Source organism: Corythoichthys intestinalis, chromosome 13 (genome assembly GCF_030265065.1).
Source record: "Corythoichthys intestinalis isolate RoL2023-P3 chromosome 13, ASM3026506v1, whole genome shotgun sequence".
Lineage (NCBI taxonomy): Eukaryota > Metazoa > Chordata > Actinopteri > Syngnathiformes > Syngnathidae > Corythoichthys > Corythoichthys intestinalis.
In genome coordinates, this window is record NC_080407.1 from 49,452,765 (window position 1) to 49,476,129 (window position 23,365).

Consider the following 23,365-nt stretch of genomic DNA (forward strand, 5'->3'; position numbering starts at 1 on the left):
TTTGTCCTGCTCTCGTCTCGTCTCATCCCGTCTTTCCTGTTCATTTTGCTTTTGCTGCTCGTTTTGTGAAATATTGACAGGTTCAAATTGAAAATGGCTGAACAGATGACATGTTGTGAGATGTCGCTAGAAATACTCTGGAAGCCCGGCAGCTTAACCCAGTGACGTCAACAACAATGGCGACCTCCGAGTTAAATTTTACAAATTGTAGAAAAACGAAAACATCCAGACAGGTTTTAATATCAAATTATTTTAACTCATAATGACGTTTGTCATTTAAGAACTTTTTTTCATCTGTGTGATTTTGACAAAGATCACATTTGGTGATTTTTATGCAGAAATGTGAGAAATTCCAAAAGTTTAAAAAAATTTAACATTTTATAACATTTAACCTAGCGTATTTTAGCTACGCAAGCTAATTGTTCTTTTGTTGTACTTAGATCCTCCTTTATTTAATTTTATACTGTTTGAGGCAAAACTCGGACGTTTTAATTCATTTTTAAATAAATGTGCAATTCTTCATTGTATAAAGAAACACTCGGGAATTTTATTTTGTATTCGTATTTAATGCTTTTCTGACAGTGCAATCTTAGCAAGCCTTTGTTTTGCAGCTCCCAATGCATCCTTGCAACAGATTAAATTGTTCAAATCAGATTACTCGATTATTCGAACTAATTAGTTGATAGATTAATCGGACTACTAATATAATCAATAGCTACAGCCCTAATTCATAGCTGAGCGTGCGTTTGCTCGTCTCGTTGCTCACAAATGCGTTTAATCCCCGCAAAAGCGCGTTGACAAACACAAACACAGATGCGGGGAGAAAGTGAAGTCGACAGGCAGGTGGTGAAGTTATTCTTAGTATCACGAGAGTGGGAAAAGATGGCGTACTTTTCGCCATCATGCTACTTGTTTGCTTCCCGCCTCACAAAGGAAGATGGGACTCTAAGAGTCAGGGGGAGGAGGAGGGACAACAGACCGATTATCTCCTCTCGCGCCTCACGTCTCAGCTGCCCTCATTTCCTCCTTTTACATATCATGTTTGTTTACCCTTTCCTGCGTGTTTGCTCAAGATTTCTTCGGCCTGTTTGGTATCTTGTCAGCTGTCTGACTCGATTGTGTCTGAGCTCTTCTTCTGCTCTATTTTATCAGTCTCTCTGCCTATCTAACAGCCACCCGCCAGCCCCCACCTTTCTTCAGGATCACTATTCACTTTCCTTCAGCCGTCTGTCTTATTCAAGCCTCCTTGCTAATGGCTTTGACTTTGTATTTATTAACAAAATATTAAATGTAATTCTACTCCAGTCCACATTTTGGGACAGGATACAGCTAACAACAGCAACAGGGAAGACGGGACAGATAAGTGTATGGCAGGGAAGTGTGAGTGTCAATGGCACTGAAAGAGAAAAAACATAAGGAAGTACCGTAATTTTCGGACTCTAAGGCACACCCGACTATAAGCCGCCACCCACCAAATTTGACACGAAAATGGCATTTTTTCATAGATAAGCAGCACTGGACTATAAGATGCAGCTGTCTTCACTGTATTATGGGATATTTAAACCAAAACATATTAACCGGTAACAGTTTATTTGACAGCGGCACCATGAAACTGTCATAAGTAAACCGATAGACAGCGAGAATGAAAATTGGTATTTGCCATGTGGCAAAATGGATTTTGCCATGTGGCATTTTTTTTTACCATGTGGCAAAATGGATTTTGCCATGTGGCATTTTTTTGGTATGTGTCAAAATTGATTTTGCTATGCGGCATTTTTTTTGCCATGTGGCAGTCAGGCCGAGAACCAAAAGTGGTGTATTTGCCATGCGGCATAATGGATTTTGCCAGTTGGCTTTTTTTTTGTCATGTGGCAAAATATAGTTTTTCCATGTGTTGTTTTTTTTCAATGTGCAAAATGTATTTCGACATGTGGCAAAATGGATTTTGCCATTTTGCATTTTTTGTTTTTACATGTGGCAAAGTGGATTTTGCCATGTGGCATTTTTTTTTACCATTTGGCAAAATGGATTTTGCCATGTGGCATTTTTTTGGTATGTATCAAAATTGATTTTGCCATGCAGCATTTTTTTGCCATGTGGCAGTCAGGCCGAGAACCAAAATTGGTATTTGCCATGTGGTATAATGGATTTTGCCAGTTGGCATTTTTTTTTGTCATGTGGCAAAATAGTTTTTCCATGTGGTGTTTTTTTTTTTTTTTTTTTTTTTTTTTGCAATATGCAAAATATATTTTGACATGTGGCAAAATGGATTTTGGTTTGAGGCATTTTTTGAGGTGTAGAAAATCATAGCCACACGTTTTTCTGACATTTAATATGAATGGAAAATTTGGACGTGCATAGCCATCAATGGCATTTATGTGCATGGCCTGCAAAACTGCCATACACCCCCAAATGATGCCACATACAAAAAAAAATGCCACAAACCAAAATCCATTTCGCCACATCCCAAAAAAAATGCCATATATAAAAATACATTTTGCACATTGCAGAAAAAAATGCCACGTAGCAAAATCAATTTTGCAAAATTGCAAAAAAATGCCGCATGGAAAAATCAATTTTGCCACATGGCAAAAAAATACCACATGGCAAAATGCATTTTGCCACATGGCAAATACCACTTTTAATTCTCAACCCTACTGAATGAACCAACATGAAGCTTTAAACCAATTGGCTGGAAAGCTTCATAGCTTTAAACTTCATTTGACCATCACCGCTCCCTTGGGAGAGACAGTCATCCTCTGTTGTCGTTTAACTGTCGTGTGGTTTATTGTAGGTTCATGTCATTTTTGGGATAAAAGCATGAACCCCGATTGTCAGCACTGTTTTCCTCCAACATGCCTTCTAGCATGCATTGCAGCGCCACAGATATAAATAGCAATCAAAATTGTCAGTGCTTATTATTTCTTCAGTTACAGTTCTATTTATTTCATTAATTGCTAGTTATGGAATTTGGTTACACATTATTTGACAGAGGCGCCATAAGACTGTCATAAGACCATCACAATTATGACTTGACACTGCCATGAGCATGGACTGAGGGAAATTTGATGTTTTCTTCAGGCAGTCATCTTTGTAAATCTCACTGGAACGGCACCAAACAAAAGTTCCAGCATCATCACCTTCTCCAATGCAGATTGACTCTTGAAACCTTGTCCAATGCAGATTCTTGACTCTTGTCAAGGTGATGATGAATGATGAAATATAAAATTAACATTTACTGACCACCACAATGTTTTTTTATGCTTTTCTATTGGTGTTTCTGAATGCTAAAGAGTTGCACTTTTGAAGTCATTCATGATTTTTTCAAGCTTTTTATCTGAGTTTGTTCTACATGATAAAATGTCTGAGTGAGTGCTCGTCCGAGACTGGTGATTCCATACTTTTTGCTAGGGGTTGTATAAGCCGCAGGATCAAAAATGCGGGGAAAAGTAGCGGCTTTTTGACCGAAAATTACGGTACTTATTTCAACCATCAATTGCTGAGGAATTGCACAACGGTTAAAGCTTCTGGTCCAGATGGTTTCTCCGCTGTTCTATTCAAACGGATTGCACTTTGAATCCAGTCAAAGGGTGTTTTTAGGTTACTTTTCTCTGGAATAAGGTAGTTTTTGTCAAGTAAGTAGACACCTTGGCCAAAGTACCAGATGGTACTACACGGCCACATTTAAGTGGTGCCTCATTAACATGGAGGAACATTCCCTCCCCCGTTGCGTGTCCTTCAGGTGGGATGCAACCGAAAGGAACCCTGTGTGAAATCTGTGACTTTTTCGCAAGCCTCCCGCGGCGCGGTAGTGTTCGGTGGACGCCGAGCTCCAGGATTGGGCGCAAATGATCATGTCAGGCCCTGACAGCGTGAGCAGTTCCAAGCAGATGCCACGCGGTCGCCTTCCCACCTGGCCCTGTCACACCGCGCCGTCCAAATTAGACAGGCTGTGTCTGCAGTGCCACTGACCTTTTGAAGAAATGATTCAATCTGGCAGATGCACAAAGTCTCATTCCCAGCACTATAAAGCTGTCTAATTCGAATCTTTTTCGCTAGCGTACCGAAGCAAGCCGGAGCGGGCTGTTATGTTTATCAATCTGTCAGCTGGGTTGAGGCAAAATTATGGGACTCTGGCGTTATCTTTCACTTATGGAGCCTCAGGTTGCTGGGGCGATATTGCGGGAGGCAAAGGCACGTTAATAGCATGATAGAAATCTATACTGGAGATCCCTGGCTCCTTTGTAGAGTTCGTACCTTCATTTATTGCTTTATCACTCCTGAGGGACCCGATTTGCCTGCCTCGGCTCTCAAAGCCTTCCGACGTCTTGTCTCCTCTTTCATTTATTGTTTTTCCTCTGTCTCAATTTAACCTTTTTAGCAAGCTAGCTTTAAAGTGGCGTGTTCGCGCGGCTCCCTTGAACTCTCTTGTGTTTTCTTATCATGAAACTTTTCATTTTCTGGACATAGACATCATCACTATTGACGTGTCACTTCGTCATTCTTTGCGCAATGCCTTATAAGTGGGGACGAGATTCATTTCGGAATAGCCGAAGCTAGTGTTGGATTTAAGCTTGGATTTACTTCGGATTGGATTTAACTACGAAAGCTGTACCGCATACAAACAGGTAGGATTGTCTCAGGAGTGATTTGTTCAAGGATTTAAGGTAACTATTATATTTTTCGTACCGTGCATGAGTGATTGAAGCATTTATTTGCAGGAATTTTCTTTGTTTACACATTGAGGAGCCTCATTTTCGTAACCGAATAGCCTCATAGTTTACTTTTAACCAAGAATCGAGACTGTTTTACGTAAATATCTATGAAGAATTCGGGGATGTAAGCATTTATTCACAAGAATTTTTGCCAGAAAAACTGCTGGCTTCATTCGCTAGCATGGTACTTCGTCAATATATGTAACATAAACACTAACTGTATGGTTTCTTTGCTTTTTACCAAGAATCGAGACTGTTTTACGTCCATATCTATGTAGAATTCGGGTATTTAAGCATTTGTTCACGAGAATTTTCATCAAAAAAGTTTTGTTTACGTCAGGCGGCCGCTAGCCTCAGTCGCTAACAGAGAAGCATTGTACTTCGATATATTTACGTAAAATTAACGCTAACTGCACGTTTTTTTGTGTTGTTGCTGTTTTTTTACCTTTTAACCAAGAATCGAGACTGTTTTACGCCCATACCTATGAAGAATTCAGGGATTTAAGCATTTATTCACAATAATTTTCACCAGAAAAGCTCCTGTTATGCCAGGCAGCCACCAGCCTCATTTGCTAACATAGTAGCATTGTACTTCGTCAATATACGTGAAATAAATGCTAACTGCACAGTTTCTTTGCTTATAACCAATAATTGAGGCTGTTTTATGTCCATATTTATAAAGAACTCATGGATTTAAACATTTATTTACAAGAATTTTCACCACAAAAGCTCTGTTTATGCCAAGCAGCCACTAGCCTCATTCGCAAACATAGTAGCATTGTACTTTGTCAATATACATAAAATAAATGCTAACTGCACGGTTTCTTTGCTTTTAACCAAGAATTGAGACTGTTTTATGTCCATATCTATAAAGAATTCAGGGATTTAAGCATTTATTCACAAGAATTTTCGCCACAAAAGCTCTGTTTATGCCAGGCGGCCACTAGCCTCATTCGCTAACTTAGTAGCATTGTACTTCGTCAATATACGTAAAATAAACGCGAACTGCACGGATTATTTACTTTTAACCAAGAATCGAGACTGTTTTACGTCCATATCTATGAAGAATTCGGGGATGTAAGCATTTAATCAAAAGAATTTTGGCCAGAAAAGCTCCGTTTACGCCAGGCGGCCACTAGCCTCATTCGCTAATAGTATATATTGTATGATAATAATAAAGGGCTATTCTATTGTATTATATAATAAGTTGTGATTGTACATAGAATTTATTAATAATCTATTTACATGTTAATTATAATTTATTCTGCATGTTTTCCTCGAGTATTAAGTTTCTAATGTTAAATTGAGTGATTTATTAGCTGTTGAAAACTTAAGTAAATTTAAAAACAAATGAAATAAAAAAGTTGCTATTTTGGTCAAACACTTATATATGTTAAATATTGCTGTTGATCCTGAAAATATAGGTGATTATCTCTGCATTTGGTGATTTTTGTGCATCTAGTGTAAAATCTGAGACTTTTATCGCCATTTTAAGTTTTTTTTTTTTTGAATAAAAAATAATCGGGATTTTATAAGGGAACAACTTTGAGTTTTTTGATGTCGCTGCTCAAGGAGACTCATAATTGGCTAAGGTAGGTGTCTGTTTTGGTTTTAGGTCGCTCGCAGCTTTGGTTTTGTATATATTTGAAGTTTTTGAAAATAGGCCCCCTACCAATCGGCCCCGTTTCCTGTGTCATGTCAATAGGTTTTGAAGTCTATGGTCTGGCGTCCACCTTTGGGCACGAAAAGCTAAATACAAAACGGACTCCAGAAAACGACACTCGGGTCATTAATAAGTAATCCAGTATCTGCCGCAGTCCATTTGTCAAATAGGCTGACACTCGCGATCCATATTTTGCCATGAGCTTGCATTTCTGGAGGAAGGCTTATCCTTTTGTGTAGCGAGCCAGTTTCTTCTATTATTAGAGTATTTGCCGTGGAGAAATTAGCAGAGCTGATCAGCAAGGGAGCTCAGATCTTATTCAGTTCAGTCATTTATTTAATTAGTTCTCCCTGCTTAATTGCCGTGCGTGCGCTGATGGAAATGGAGACACTCTGCATTTGTTTTCTTGTGTCATTTGCTTTATCGCCGCATGGCTTTATTCCCATTTTTGTACCCCGTCTCACCTCGTTGTTGCCCCACATTTTTTTGCCAAACGGATCCTCTCTAGCTTTCATTGCATCTTTCATCAAGCCTCCGCTTTCATCCCAGATGCATTTTTCCATCTAACTCTATTTGGCTGATGGATTTACTTCCCCTCCATTTTCCTAAAGGACCATTCAGCCCACCCATCTCCCGTAGCCTCGGCCTCACCCGCGTTCTTCCCTTTCAAACACTCCTCCCTTTCATTCTAATCTGTCCCGTGGGGATTTGTTTAGAGTCAATCTCAGATCTTCCCATTCGTTCCAAATTCCTCTGCGCCGTCCTCTCAAGTCTCATCCCGGTCTTAAAAATCTGCCTCCATCCATAAATTTCAAACTAGCGACGTCTCCTCCTCATTCCGTTTTGTACATGAGCTTTTGAAAGCCACATTTCTCCATGCCCATGTACTGAGGGACTCATATAGACCCTCTAGACCGATAAAGACAAACGAGCTGTTTTTGTCCCGATTCCCTGCAAATGCCAAGCAACCCATAGGGATATTTACAATGGTATGAAAAAAAAAAAAGGGAATTTCTCACATTTGTGCATAAAATCACCATCAAATATGATCTTTGTCAAAATCACACAGATGAAAAAACAGTGTCTGCTATATCTAATACCACCCAAACATTTATAGGTTTTCATATTTTAATGATGGTAGTATGCAAACAATGACAGAAGGGGGGAAAATAAGTAAGTGAGCCATTACATTGAATATTTTTGTACCCCCCAGTGGTGAAACGTCCTACAAGACAAAAATATGACACCCAAAGTACTACCGTGCGCTTTCAACTTGTTTTGTATAGATGCATACAGACAGGACATACAGTGTTATAAAAAAAAGTATCTGAACGTTTTGGAATTTCTCTCATTTCTGCAAAAAATCACAATCAAATGTGGGCTGATCTTTGTCAGAATCACACAGATGAAAAAACTATCTGCTATATCTAAAACCAACCAAACATTTATAGGTTTTCATATTTTAATTATGATAGTATGCAAACAATGACAGAAGGGGGAAAATAAGTAAGTGAGCCATTACATTTCATATTTTTGTACCCCCCCAGTGGCGAAACGTCCTACAAGACGCAAATATGACACCCAAAGTACTACCGTGCGCTTTCAACTTGTTTTGTATAGATGCATACAGACAGGACATGCAGTGTTATAAAAAATAAAAATAAAAAAGTATCTGAACGTTTTGGAATGTGTCACATTTCTGCAGAAAATCACAATCAAATGTGGGCTGATCTTTGTCAAAATCACACAGATTAAAAAACTGTCTTCTTTAACTAAAGCCATCCAAACATTTATAGGTTTTCATATTTTAATGAGGATAGTATGCAAACAATGACAGAAGGGGGGAAGAAAATAAGTGAGCCATCACATTTAATATTTTGTGACCCCCCACTTTGGCAGCAAATACTTCCTGTAGCTGCAGATCAGTCCGGCACATCGATCAGGACAAATCTCGGCCCATTTTTCTCTACAAATGTCTGGCATGAATCGCTATCTTTCGGTCATGCCACAGCATCTCAATGGGGTTGAAGTCTGGACTTTGACTTGGCCACTCCAGAACATGTGTTTTGTTCTTTTGAAATCATTCTGAAGTTGATTTACTTTTGTATTTGGGGTTTTAGCTTCAACTGTCTGACATACGGCCTCAGGTTTTCCTGCAAAACATCCTGATAAACCTCTGAATTCATTCGTCCATTAATGATTGCAAGTTGTCCAGGCCCCGAGGCGGCAAAACAGCCCCAAATCATGATGCCCCCTCCACCATACTTCACGGTGGGGATGAGATGTTGATGTTGGTGAACTGTTCCATTTTTCCTCCAAACATGACGTTGCGTAGCAATTCAACTTTTGGTTCATCAGTCCACAAAAATTTATGTGGAGTGTCCGAATGCCTTTTTGCAAACATTAAACGAGCAGCAATGTTTTTTTTAGACAGCAGTGGGTTCCTCCGTGGAGTCCTCCCATGAACATTATTCTTGGCCATAGTTTTTGATATAGGACTGTACCAGTGATTTCTGTAAGTCTTTAGCAGACACTCTCGGGTTCTTTTTTAGCTCTATGGGTATTCTGCGCTGAACTCTTGGCGCCATCTTTGGTGGATGAACACTCCTTGGGAGAGAAGCAACAATGCTAAGCTCTCTCCATTTGTAGACAACTTCTCTGACTGTCGATTGATGATCATCCAGACTTTTAGAGATGGTTTTGAATCCTTTCCCAGCTTTATACATATCAACAATCCTTAATCGCAGGTCTTTGACAGAGCTATGTTGCACATCAGACAATGCATCTCATCAAGAACATCCTTACCAGGTGTGTGTTTTATAGTGAGCAGGGTAGTTTTAAACCACTCATCAGTGATTGGGCACACACCTGACTTAAATTGTTTGGTAAAAATTAGTGCTGTCAAATTTATCGCGTTAACGGTCAGTAATAACGTTAAAATATTTGACGCATTTCACGCATGTGCGGAATGACCCGCTCATGCATTGCCTCAAACAGGTTACAATGACCCCGTTTTTTGCACATTGAGAGCTAAGAGGCTGAGAAAGGCGAGTGAGCACAGGCGTTCATTGGACCGCGCCGTTTATTGGCATAAGCTTCGGCTACTCCTTCACAACAAACATAAGTATCATTTAGTGAAAGCACAACAAAAAAGATATTTTCTCCCCCCCAAAAAATGTTCACAAATAGAAAAGCGCTCAATGCAAAGAGAACTGGCATTCCAATCAAAATAGCTATGCAAAATACACATAAAACTTACTCAGACTTTGGTCAAACTCTATTCAAACGTTTCGTTTAACTCAACAAATACTCTGGATGGCAATATTTAGTCACAATATACAAACTATCAGAAGTCAAATGACGTGGATGGACCAGTAAACAGGGAACTACGGCATCGGTCGAGGGACAAAACACATTCATTGGCTTGATTTCTAAGTAATTTCAAACTTGCCATTGACACTTTGTGGTGTATTTCAATCACTACCTTACGTAGTTAAAGACACTGTGGAAGAACGGCTGTGACGTCACCGCTCTGCGACGTATTTGCAATAATTATGACGTAATTGCAATTAATTACGATTAATTCATTTTTAAGCTGATTAACTCGATTAAAAAATTTTAATCGTTTGACAGCCCTAGTAAAAATTGGTTTCAATTAGTGCTGCAACGATTAATCGATTAACTCGAGTATTCGATTAGAAAAAAAATATTCAAATTAAATTCTGCTGCTTCGAGTATTAGTTTAATTAAAGTGGCGTTGTAATGGTTTGTTTTGAAAGTGTTTGCATTTAGTTTTATTAACCTCTAGTCCACCTAATTTCACAATGCTGAATCCAGCTGCTCCCTGTTAAGACAAACATAAGCTAAGTTTTTGTTTGAGCTAACGTTTTTGTTTTTAATTATGCGTTTGTAATTTAGTTTGAAAGTATATTTAGCCGGTTTTTTTGTGGGAATATGTGTTTGAACTATTTGTTAATAGTATTGTAAAAAAAAAAAAAAAAAAAAAAAAAACGTTGGCATTTTATAGCATTTAAGCTAGCGGATTTTTGTTATATAGGTTAGCCATTTGTTTATTTGTTGTACATATATCCATTTGAGGCTCAGGTCAGGTATTTTAATTTTTTATGTTCCATATCTGATTACTCGATTATTCGAACTAACTAGTTCATCGATTAATCGACTACTAAAAAAATCGATAGCTGCAGCCCTAGTTTCAATTGCTCAGTCAGTCTATTTAGGCAGAGGGTTCACTTACATATTCTGTCATTTTTTTTATGCTATTCTCATCAAAACATGAAAACCTATAAATGTTTGGGTGGTTTTAGTTAAAGCAGACACTGTTTTTACATCTGTGTGATTTTGACAAAGATCATATTTGATGGTGATTTCATGCTCAAATGTGAGAAATTTTTCATGTTCTGATACTTTTCCACACCACTGTACCACACTGGCTGCCATTGACAGGGCTAGACGTCCAATCTTTTTTTGATTGACTGGGGCGAATGAACATGATACGTTGATATAATTTGACTCAGGACAGCAGTTTTTTTTAACTGATTAAGTTTGGATAAAATTTGCTCACAAAGAATGATGGCGGCACTGACCTGTAGATGAGGGTTTCATCAGCCGTGCAGTTGTACTGTATCTGATACATCCAAACAGCGTAAGCTCCAGACAAGCGTCCCAAATCCCAACGGACCTGAGCCGAGGTGGACGTTACTCCTTGTACTCCAACCATCCTGCTGTCTTCATCCTCGTCGTCGTCCTCCGCCGCCACTTCGTCGTCGCCCCCGTCTTCATTGCCACCTGTTTTCCCGTCCTCCGCTTCACCTCCGCGCCCCGCGCCGTTGTTTATTCCTTTACCGGTGCTAATATCGGAAGATCCCGGATCAGTTCGTATAATCCCATTGGTTACATTCCTGTTGTTCTTATTGTTCACGTTGTTGTTCCCGCCCCGGTGAGGAAGGGGGATTATTTTCAGGTCTACTGTTGCGGTTGCTTCGCCGGCTGCGTTTATGGCGATGCACGTGTATGCCCCGTCGTCCCGAGCAACCGTCACTATAATATCCAAAGTGCCGTTGTTGAAGGAGCTTGTCCGGGAGGAGTTAGCGATGATGCGATCGTCCGGTGACACCCAGTGCACCACCGGCTCCGGGTCTCCGATGGCACGGCACTTGAGTGTGGCCCTCTGGCCTTCCAGCACCCAAAGCTTGTGAGTGTGACGGGTAATGAGAGGAGGCTCGCATGTAAACTCCTCCTCAGGAATCGACCAGAAATACCTGAGAAAACAAAAACAGGAAAATATTGATCATTTAACTCCGAGTATTTGTCCGACCTGTAATTTTTAACAGAAGTCATCAGTTGTAACAGTGAAAGCAGAGCTCAACAGATGCTCATTTTCCTCCTCGATACTTTGCTGGCACGGTGTCATTTTAATGAGGCTGGAAAAGGATGAAAGATAAATGCGGGGACGACGCCAAGTAGCAGTGTAATGACTTTTACGGTGTTGCGTATCCGTGAATTATGGTGCAGTCACTGTAGCTCTATTAGCGACACATTATCCCTCAATTCGGTTCAGTTCTCAAGAGTTTTTGCTTTGTTCCAGCTGTCCGATGAACTCTTTCGGCGCCGTTGACGATTAATGACGATGATGATCTGACGATGTTGCTATACAATGATTATCGATACATTGGTCAGGAAATCATTCTAGGATAGTCTACAACTAATAAAGACAAAAACAAGCTTCTGCTGTGAATTGGATTGAGTTTATCACTAGTAGACGTCCAATCCGTTTGAAGTGGGAGGGTGGCAGCGAATGAACGAACGTTCATTCGCTGCCACCCTCCCACTTCAAACGGATTGAACGTCTATGGCCGTCAGTGGCAGCCAATACCAGGTAATGAGGTAATTTTTGGCCTTTTAAGGTCATTTACCTGTGTATTTTCAGTAGGGCTGCAGCTATCGATTATTTTAGTAGTCAATTAATCGATGAACTAGTTAGTTCGAATAATCGAGTAATCGGATAAGGAACATGAAAAATCAAAATACCTGGGATGAGCCTCAAACGGTATAAAAAAATAAATGAGGATCTACGTACAACAAAAGAACAATTGGCTAACTTACATAGCAAACGTCAGCTAGCTTAAATGCTATAATTTTTTATTTTTTTTACAAAGCTCTTAACAAATGGTTCAGACTCATATTCCCACAAAAATGGCTGAATAAACCTATCAATTAAATTACGAATGCATTAAAAAACATTAGCCCAAAAAAAATGTGGCTTATGTTGGTTTTATCAGGGAGCAGTTGGATTCAGCCATGTGAAATGAGGCAGACCAGAGGGCATTGTATCCACTCTAGTCATTAAAACTAAATGTAAACACTTTCAAAATAAACCGTTACGCTTTCGTGCCAAATTTGGTGGGTGACGGCTTATAGACAGGTTTATTTAAATTAAAGTGGCGTTGTAATGGTTTGTTTTGAAAGTTGTTTTTATTGATTTCAGTCGTTACACGGCCCTCTAGTCTACCTCATTTCACATGGCTGAATCCACCTGCTCCCTGTTAAGACCAACATAAGCTGGTTTTTGAGCTAATGATTTTTTTTAATGCATTTGTAATTTAGTTTAAAGGTATTTTTCGCCATTTTTTGTGAGACTGTGTCTGAGCCATTTGTTAAGAGTATTGTAAAAAAGCGTTAGCATTTGATAGCATTTAAGCTAGCAGACTTTTGCTATGTTAGTTAGCCAATTGTTCTTTTGTTGTACATATATCATTTTTTAAAATTTTATTTTTTTATACTGTGTGAGGCTCAGTGTAGGTATTTTAATTCTTTATGTTCCTTATCCGATTACTCGATTATTCGAGCTAAGTAGTTCATCGATTAATCGACTACTAAAATAATCGATAGCTGCAGCCCTATTTCGAATGAACGAACGTTCCCAGTCTAAATGGATTGGGTGTCCTCAGTCGCACAAAAACTACCTAATTGTACCTCACAGTATCCTATTTTTTACTTTATAAACATGACTTGTTCTGTCCTCACTAAACTTGAAGTTGTTCAGGTTGACAGACAGTAAACAAAGCAGTTTTGCTTTTTGAAGCTTTTTACGTCATCCGCTTTTGACAATTTGTAAAGCTGTAATATGTAAAGGTGTGTTCAAAACACGCTTTTTGACAATAAAACACTCGACACTGAAGGAATTTGGCTTCCCAGCCAAGCCGCCGGAACAGCGACAGCCGAACCAGTAGGCGTCCCGCTAGCGCAGCCGCAGCAAGTCGTCCGGAAGGCCAAACTCCGCGCGTCCACTCCAGCGTTAACCCTTTGTACGGACTCCATTTTGAACAGTTTAAGGAAGGCTCACCGAAAACAGGTTGACAATTATTCGTCGACAATGATCAAAAAGCAAGGCAAAACAGACGACGGAGCGGCAATGCAGGGTCCGCAAAACAACGGATACATCAGAATGTCCCCGAGAAGCGACAGTTGTTAGCTAAATGATCAGTCTTTTGAAAGCTTCGGTGGAGTGGGCTGGGCTGAAGGCGTGCCTGGGTTTTGTCTTGGGATCATCCTTCTGTGGCAGGTTTGGGCGTTCAAGTTCGTGTGTCATCTTTCGTGGCTGGGTCGTAGTTACCACGGCAACTGAGGCGCCGAGCTATCAACTTGTTGCCTTAGTAGGGCGGGGGTGTCCTGACCCGACCGAAGAGATGCTGACGTCTTAAGCTAGTCTACTTTAATGTGTCAAAGGGCATGGAGTGAAATCTGCCTAAACTATGGTTAAATGCTTTGCTATAATGAATGTGTTAGACTAATGCAAACAGTTCTACGGTGTCTGTGAGAAAAGTAACTATCGTCCATCTAATCTGAACAATATGTAAATTTAGTTGATTGAATTAGCCTAATTTACCTCACAAATGTCCGCTAGCTTAAATGCTACGAATGCTAACATATTTTCAATCCTCACAGTAAATCACTCATATGTAACTCCACAAACTATAACTCTAAATTTAATTACAAATGCATACACAAACATATATTAGCTGAAACAACTTACAGCCTGATGTAGGCTAAACAGAGTGCAGCTATCCTTTATCCACGTGAGACGTCTAAGTTCTCCTGTATGGAAGCATTATTGAACAACAGTCCAACCAGACCCAACGCTGCCACCAGAGGGCAGTGTATCCTCCACCATTAAAAAAATACCATATTTTCGGACTTCGGATTCGGGTTACATCACAAGCGTAGGAACGGAACTTGTTCGTCACCCGGGACTACCTGTACAGATTTGTTTAGGCTAAACAAAGTACCTTCCAGCCAGGTGGAGTGGCGTGGCGCAGGTCTCCATGTCGTCACTGCGGATAAGCCGTCGTAGCCACAGCAATTCACAGTTGCAGTGCAGAGGATTTCCCCCGAAATTCAGACTGATGACAGCGTTGTAAGGGGTGGGGCTTATCGCACCTGTTTGGGACCTGCCGAATAGTTCATTTTAGTTGACAGCTGCAAACATAATCTACATACAGGCAAAGGATTTCTAAAGAAACACTCATATTTGAAACTTCGTTTAGTTTACTGTTATTTTTAGGTTTTTAATTATTCCTCGCCAGTCCTCAGTTTGCACTTACTCATCCTCAAATTGTCTGCCAGAAAGAATGCAATCCTTCTCGAATGGCTTAAAAATCACTGTCACGCTGAGTTCATGGAGTCTGTCACAGCCGCTATTTGCTTGACATTTGGACAGCCCCCCCATCCTCCCCTCCCTTTTTGACTTGCACTCAATAGTCTCAAGAATGAATAGTGTTGCCTGTTTTGAAATGCAATCTCTTGGCTTCACTTAGGTTCACACCGCAGGTCTTAATGCATGAATCCGATTTTTTTCATGTTTTTCCAGACTCAAGTGAGGCATTAACTTGACGGTTTGACAAGTCGCTTAGAAGTGGACCATTTCAAATCCGATCTGGGTCCCTTTCGTATGTGGTTTAAATCCGATCTGGACCACATTTTTTCCAGAATGTGGCGGCGGTCGAAACTGTCAAGGCTCCCAAATCGGAATTCATCGGCAATTACGTCAGCAAATAGCGAGAGAGGCAGGCAGGATGGAAGCGATACCTGTGCATTAGCGTTAGCGCCTAGCTTGAATTCGGCTTTTATGCTTGACCACAGTCATAAAAAAATAAAATGAAGAAAAGGATAAGCCTGATAGACCTCGGTTTTATTTCTGTGCAGCAACTAAGCAATATAGGATTGCTTACATGGCCGAGTCAGGGCAAACTGAGGCATATGTGACGCTTATGTGTGTGCATCATGCATGCTATCAGTTAGGGTTGGGCATCGAGCAAAGATGTGATCCGGGACTATATTTCGATTCCCTGACCTCCGACCGGGAAAAAATAGCTGCCGAACGCCACAAAGGAGAAGCCACATGAAGACGAGCTCTGTCATGAGCAAATCAAATGAAGCGGCTAATTTAGCTTTGCACAAAAAAGTGTTGCTTAGCTTCACAAGGGTTCATTAAGGGTTCCTAACAATGTGTCGTGCAGAGATGTCTAACATCTGTACACCTCAAGGATTCTTTTCTTTTTGCCTGCTGCTTCCAGTAAGTCACCACTTGGGGAAGCCAAGCGCACATAGCAAAACCAAAGAAAAACTGTCCGGAGTTACAAAAGTGACGAAAAAAATAATAGAAAGAAATCAAATTTAAAGAGTAGTCAACTTAAGATCAAGAGACACAACACTCCCCCCACCCTAGAAATACCACCTAAAACAAACGATGCAATAGAATATATGCCTGCAGCATAAGACACTCTAAAACATAGGCAAAATAATATGTGTAAATGTTTTCTCCATGAGCTTTTAACATCTTTGTGAAAGTGCACTCCTGAGGAAAGAAACTTCATCATATTCAAGTTCAAATGCCTATTAAAAGAATTAGAATCGCTTGGAACCGGAATCGAAACGTGGAATCGGAACCTTTTAAATTCGAACGATGCCCAACCCTATATAAACTTTGAATAGAACACTAAAAGGGGATTATTAATGTCTATTATTTGTGTCCTGTTTTTGGAAATTAAAATATGATCACCCTGGAATGACGTAGAGCCATCATGTGTAGTCATTTGTTTTGATGCTTCTGCGTATGCGGGTCAATTTGCTCAGCACGTGTCAGACTGCGACTTGAATGGTCACAACGGACAAAGGCTGTCTGAACGGGTACGCCACAAAAACAAATGACAAAAAATCGGAATTGTGCATTAAGACCTGCTGTAGGAACCCAGTCTTAGTCAACCTGAAGCCACTTAGGACTTTTCAACAGTCCTATTTGTGTTACCTTGCAAAGAGTGGGTCAGGTGGCAAGGTCCTGAGCCGGTTGGAGGTCATATCCAGCCTAGCGAGCTTGTACAACTCTCCGAAAACCCCCTCTGCGATGTGGTCTATGAGGTTGTGGTCCAGGTTTAGAGTGTGCAAACTGGCCATGTTCTGAATGGATTCCCACGGTACCCTGTCGAAATACAATGCAAATGATTGTTGACTTGTGGAGAGCTGAAGTTGGTTCCTGACACAAAATTCAAGGTATGATGGTACTTTTGTTGTAGAACTTACTTTCGGAGGTTGTTGTAAGACATGTCAAGATCCTCTAATGTGAGTAAGAAGTCATCAAATGCTTGTACAGACACTTTGACCAACTGATTGTTATTGACAATCAGATGTTGTAGATTGACTAACCCAGCCAAGTCCCTTGGGCCTACTATTGTTAAACGGTTTCCTGAAAAGAAAAGGATAGGAGGGGAGATGGTTAGAGTGGCGGTTACGTTGATAAGAAGTTCTAGTGCCGCTCACCATCCAGATGCAACGAGCGCAGACTCTCCAGATCGGCAAAGGCCATCGGTCGAATCAGGTGTATGGTGTTTCTGGACAGAGTTAAATCGACCAATCCGCTCATGTTGACAAAGTCTGCTCCTCCCACTTCGGTGATGAAGTTGTCCGCGAGCCGCAGCTCGACGGTCCGCCGGTCAACGTGCGGGGGCACAAACAGGAGACCCTTGTCGGCGCACAGCGTGCTGAGGGATTCGGAAAGGTTCCGACACACGCAATGGAAAGGACAGGCCGACACCACGCCCCAGGTCTCCCCTGCTCCAATCAGAGGGGGTAGCAGGCAGCATGTGACCAGAGTTAGCCAGTGAAACGCCGGGATTGGAAGTGTCCTTTTTGAGCTTCCCGGGCAGGGGCAGGGGATCAAATGGGATAAGGAGGGCAGAGATGACGGCAGGTGGGCGTGCTGAGGAAGTGAGATGACAGATGGAGGAAAGGCGCAATGTTTTGCCTGTCTCTCAGGGCGGGGATGTATGTCAGGATGGTGCTTCTGTCTGGTGTGCTTTAGGGTTGGGGGGGCAGGCATGGTAGAAAGCCAGGCGATCCACAGACCTGAAGAAAAAGAGAAACACAGTTAAGGCCTATTCAATAACCATGCACATTCTGACCAGGTGTCCTTTTACTTTTCAGTCAGCATCGCCTTGATATTCCATCCTGCAAGGCTGAACACAGACAGTCCCTATAGTAACGGTTACCTAGGAACCTGAAAGAGGGGATTAGGCATGTGTTTTATCACAGGGCCGTTTCTTAAAGCTGCGGGTCAGAGAATCGAATTGGGTCACCAGCCGTATCTGCTTTAATTTAACGGCAACGCTTACATCAAAATAACAATGTACATAACAGTGAGTTCTATTTACACTTGAAATGACCGTGTATGACCTGACAAGGTAGAGATGACTTAACTAGAGCTGATTTTCACACGTATGGGTTGCCTTAGCAACATACATTTGCGAACAGGCGGCGTATTCCGAAGTCACTCGGACGACAGCCATTTATTTTCCATCAAGTTTACTCATTCTTCGTACAACCGTTCAGCTACAGTGTATCACAAAAGAGGTGAGTGCACCCCTCTCATTTCTACGGATATTTAAGTATATCTTTTAATGGGACACACTTTGACACAATGAAAAGTAGTCTGTGTGCAGCTTATATAATAGAGTTCATTTATTTTCCCCTCAAAATATAGCCATTAACACTAGAAGTCCCAGAAAATTCTGATACTTCTACTAGTCCCAAACAATGGCCGATATGGCCACTCCCCCGGAAAACCCAGAGGTGGCAAAAATGACCCAAGTGCTTTTGAATTGGCAAGTCGTTGTCGGACAGACAAATGCCGTTCATATGGAAATGCAACCACTAGACATACATTCACTTCAGACACAATGACCACAATCCATTCTCCATGCCCCTGAATCAGTCCTTCTAAACTATAGACACAATTCCTGCTTTACACTCAAATTGCAGTTCTAAAACACTTTTTTTTCTTATTCTTCAAAACAATGTACACATTTGGGCCAATTTTTCTGACGTTATGTGTGGAGTGTAGGAGAAGTGAATTCAAAAATGTGTAAAAAGTGTCAAACTTCATAAATAAATGTAATTAAATAAACGTAGCTTGACTTGAACTGACACAAACTATCACATGAGTCATGGAGGAGAGGCCAAATCGGCCATTGCTAGGGACTATTAGGAGTGTTTGTCTTTGGAAAATAGGCCTCTGCTGGGTTTTCTATTGTTAATATCAAAGAGTACAACCCTTAGAAACTACATCCTTAAATGTCCAAATTGAGTACTGCTTGTCATGTTCCCTCCAAATTGTCATGTGACTCATTAGTGTTACTAGGTTCAGGTGTGCATAGGGAGCAGGTGTGTTCAAATTTGTAGTGCATCTCTCGCACTCTCTCGCACTGGTCACTGAAAGTTCTAACATGCCACCACATGGCAAAGAACTCTCTGAGGATCTTAAAAGACGTATTGTTGGGCTACATGAAGATGGCCAAGACAACAAGAAGATTGCTAACACCCTGAAACTGAGCTGCAGCACAGTGGGTATGATCATCTGGCATTTTAAAAGAGCAGGGTCCACTCAGAACAGGCCTCGGGTTGGTCGTCCAAAGAAGCTGAGTGCACGTGCTGAGTGTGCTTTCTTTGAAAAGATCGTCGCACTAAACCCCTGGCAACAAAAGTGAGTACACCCCTTAGTGAAAGTTGTCAATATTAACATGCATCATGTCAACTGTCAATATTTTGTGTGGCCACCACTATTATCCAGAACTGCCTTTACTCTCCTGGGCATGGAGTTGACCAGAACTTCACAGGTTGCCACTGGATTGCTCTTCCACTCCTCTATGACGACGTTGCGGAGCTGCCGGATATTTGAGACTTTGCGCACCTCCATCTTCCGCTTGAGGATCCCCCAAAGATGTTCTATTGGGTTCAAGTCTGGAGACATGCTTGGCCAGTCCTAGCCTCTTCAGTAAAGCAGTGGTCATCTTGGATGTGTATTTGGGGTCATTGTCATGCTGGAACACTGCCCTGCAACCCAGTTTCTGGAGGGAGGGGATCATGCTCTGCTGCAGTATTTCACAGTACATGTTGGAGTTCATGTTTCCTGTAACTCCCCAACACTTGTAGCACTCATGCAGCCCCAGACCATGACATTAACACCACCATGCTTGACTGTAGGCATGACACACTTATCTTTGTACTCCTCACCTGGTCGCTGCCACACATGCTTGAGACCATCAGAACCAAACAAATTAAGCTTCGTCTCATCAGACCATAGGTTCCAGTAATCCATGTGCTTTGTTGGCATTTCTTCAGCAAGCTTTTTGCGGGCTTTCTTGTGTACCGTCTTCAGAAGAGGCTTCCTCCTGGGGTGACAGCCATGCACACTAATTTGATGTACAGTGCGGCGGATGGTCTGAGCACTAACAGGCTGACCCCGCACCTCTTCAATCTCTGCAGCAATGCTGACAGCACTCCTGCGACGATCTTTCAAAGAAAGCATTCGGATGTGACTCAGCACGTGCGCGCAGCCTCTTTAGACGACCAAGCCGAGGCCTGTTCTGAATGGACTCTGCTCTTTTAAAATGCCGGGTGATCTTAGCCACTGTGCTGCAGCTCAATTTCAGGGTGTTAGCAATCTTCTTGTAGCCTTGTTCTTTGCCATGTGGTGCCATGTTGGAACTCTCAGTGACCAGTATGAGAGAGTGTGAGAGCTGCACTCCAAATTTGAACACACCTGCTCCCTATGCACACCTGGACCTAGTAACACTAACGAGCCACATGACATTTTGGAGGGAAAATGACAAGCAGTGCTCAATTTGGACATTTAGGGATGTAGTTTCTAAGGTGTGTACTCACTTTTGTTGTCAGGGGTTTGGATGTTATTTTGAGGGGAAAATAAACTGTATTATCTAAACTGCACACAGACTACTTTTCATTGTGTCAAAGTGTGTCCCATGAAAAGATATACCTAAATATCTGCAGAAATGAGACGGGTGTACTCACTTTTGTAATACACTGTAGCTGAACTGTTTCTCGAAGAATGAGTAAACTTGATGGAAAATAAATAATCGGAATACGCCGCCTATTAGCAAAACTCCCTTTCGCGCTTTCAATCTAGCCACTGTGCTGCAGCTCAGTTTCAGGGTGTTGGCAATCTTCTTGTAGCCTTGTTCTTTGCCATGTGGTGCCATGTTGGAACTTTCAGTGACCATTACGAGAGAGTGTGAGACCTGCACTACAAATTTGATCACACCTGGTCCCTATGCCCACCTGGACCTAGTAAAACTAACAAGTCACATGACATTTTGGAGGGAAAATGACAAGCAGTACTCAATTTGAACATTTAGGGATGTAGTTTCTAAGGGTTGTACTCACTTTTGTTGCCAGGGGTTTAGATATTAATAAATGAACTCTATTATATAAGCTGCACACAGACTACTTCTCATTTTGTCAAAGTGTAATTTTGTCAGTCCTGTCCCATGAAAAGATATACTTAAATATCTGCAGAAATGCGAAGTGTCTACTCACTTTTGTGATACACTGTAGATTGAAAGCGCGAAAGGGACTTTAGCTAACAGGCGGCGTATTCCGAAGTCACTTGGAATACAGCCATTTATTTTCCATCAAGTTTGCTCATCCTTCGTAAAACCGTTCATCCATATCATCAGCATCGCCGTCTTATTCGGGAGTCTTTAGGCCGTACTCGGATTTACGATTGGAGTGATGGAACATTTTACTCCCTGCAAAATGTGAATGTGTCCACTAAAGAGCGAGAAGGACAAGATTGAAGATCACCTGAGCCGTGTCAATAACAAAAAGGATGTCGAGCGAGGCACTTTTGCTTGATATCCGTTTTAGTCGGATGTGCTAGCGGGGTTAGAAATCACTCATTTTGCTGCAATAAAAAGATAAAACGCAACAAGACTGTAAGGATGACCATTTCATCTCGGATAAAAAAAATCTCACTCAGAAGCGGTATTGGACATTGTCGGCTCCTATAAAAAGCGCTTCTGTTCATTTGATTTTACCGTACGGAGCCGAAATGGACTATGGTCACATCACTCTTTGTCATCCGTACTCTGTGGTGTTTTCCATCTTGCTCACTTGGCTCCATCTCTAACCCGTTGCGCCTCTAGCGCTGCTGTAACTTTCGACAATTTCCTTGTCTTATTCCCACAATCTGTTCCCCACTGTCTCGTCTGCCCTTGAGGCAACCCAAAGATGGCAGCGTTATCAGTCACAGCTCTGCCTAGCTACGTCCTTTCGTCTCTCGCTAAGCTTTTACGTCGTACCTCCCGGCTGGCGGCCTTTCGGCGTCCGGTTGAGTACCTATGCACCCGCAAAACTCGACCCGCCTCCGCCGTTATTGCTTTGCGACCCTTCTATTTTAGAGTCGCCCTTTGTGGCTATGACTCTCTCGGACACAATGGCAGGCGGCTGAAAGAGATGAGTCTGCTCGATAGTCGATGTGGCCCTGTGAGAGACGCTCCACTCCTTGTCCCTTTCGCTTACGCTGCTATTTGTTGGCCTGCTCCTCTTCTACGCCTCCTAACACCCAGGCTCATCACTCCACCTATTGATTTTCTGATGGGCGCCTACCAGTGGTGTGCCATGTATTTTGTACCTGGGCCTTCAGTGGGCACTTATCGAACTTAATCCTCTCCATACCACAGCTAACATGTCAGAAGAAACTGTCAATACTATACAAAACTGCAAGCAACTGTGCTGTCCACACTACATCAACTGGAAGAGTTCACTGATATTTTTTTTTTTTTGAATGGCGTTTTTTCGGCGCGCAGCACAGCCCAAACCGTTTGACCGAAATTTTCGCGCGACGCAGGGAATTTTTCTAATGACCCTTAAAAAAAATTTTAAATCGACTTTTTCCACATAAAAATACCAGGACGTTAAGGGGCATAAAATTTGTAAACAGAATTTGCCAAAAACCTACGGTTCCCCCAAAATTTTACCAAAAACTGTCCCATTCATTTCTAATCGGATGCCATTGACAGCCATGTATGTCCAAATTTCCCATTCATTTTCAATGGCAGGCAACTGTGCTGTCCACACTACATCAACTGAAAAAGTTCACTGATAGTTTTTTTTTTTGAATGGCGTTTTTTCGGCGCGCCGCACAGCCCAAACCGTTTGACCGAAATTTTCGCGCGACGCAGGGAATTTTTCTAATGACTCTTAAAAAAAATTTTAAATCGACTTTTTCCACATAAAAATACCAGGACGTTAAGGGGCATAAAATTTGTAAACAGAATTTGCCAAAAACCTACGGTTCCCCCAAAATTTTACCAAAAACTGTCCCATTCATTTCTAATCGGATGCCATTGACAGCCATGTATGTCCAAATTTCCCATTCATTTTCAATGGCAGGCAACTGTGCTGTCCACACTACATCAACTGAAAAAGTTCACTGATAGTTTTTTTTTTTGAATGGCGTTTTTTCGGCGCGCCGCACAGCCCAAACCGTTTGACCGAAATTTTCGCGCGACACAGGGAATTTTTCTAATGACCCTTAAAAAATTTTTAAATCGACTTTTTCCACATAAAAACACCAGGACGTTAAGGGGCATAAAATTTGTAAACAGAATTTGCCAAA

General features: G+C 41.5%; 2 protein-coding genes across 4 annotated transcripts in view; one reads left to right on the plus strand and one right to left on the minus strand.

The window, feature by feature from the left end:
- LOC130927749 (pyruvate carboxylase, mitochondrial-like) overlaps positions 1 to 23,365 on the plus strand; it is a 292,766-nt gene that overhangs the window by 171,055 nt on the left and 98,346 nt on the right. The gene's annotated exons all lie outside the window — the stretch shown is intronic.
- LOC130927750 (leucine-rich repeat and fibronectin type-III domain-containing protein 4-like) overlaps positions 1 to 23,365 on the minus strand; it is a 58,058-nt gene that overhangs the window by 13,591 nt on the left and 21,102 nt on the right. Inside the window, exons 3-7 of the mRNA XM_057853744.1 lie at positions 17,212 to 17,796; positions 16,975 to 17,137; positions 16,703 to 16,873; positions 14,685 to 14,846; positions 10,983 to 11,657 (exon numbers count right to left, since the gene is read on the minus strand). Coding sequence (XP_057709727.1) covers positions 10,983 to 11,657; positions 14,685 to 14,846; positions 16,703 to 16,873; positions 16,975 to 17,137; positions 17,212 to 17,770 — 1,730 coding nt within the window. The 5' untranslated portion in view covers positions 17,771 to 17,796. The remainder of the gene's footprint in view (positions 1 to 10,982; positions 11,658 to 14,684; positions 14,847 to 16,702; positions 16,874 to 16,974; positions 17,138 to 17,211; positions 17,797 to 23,365) is intronic.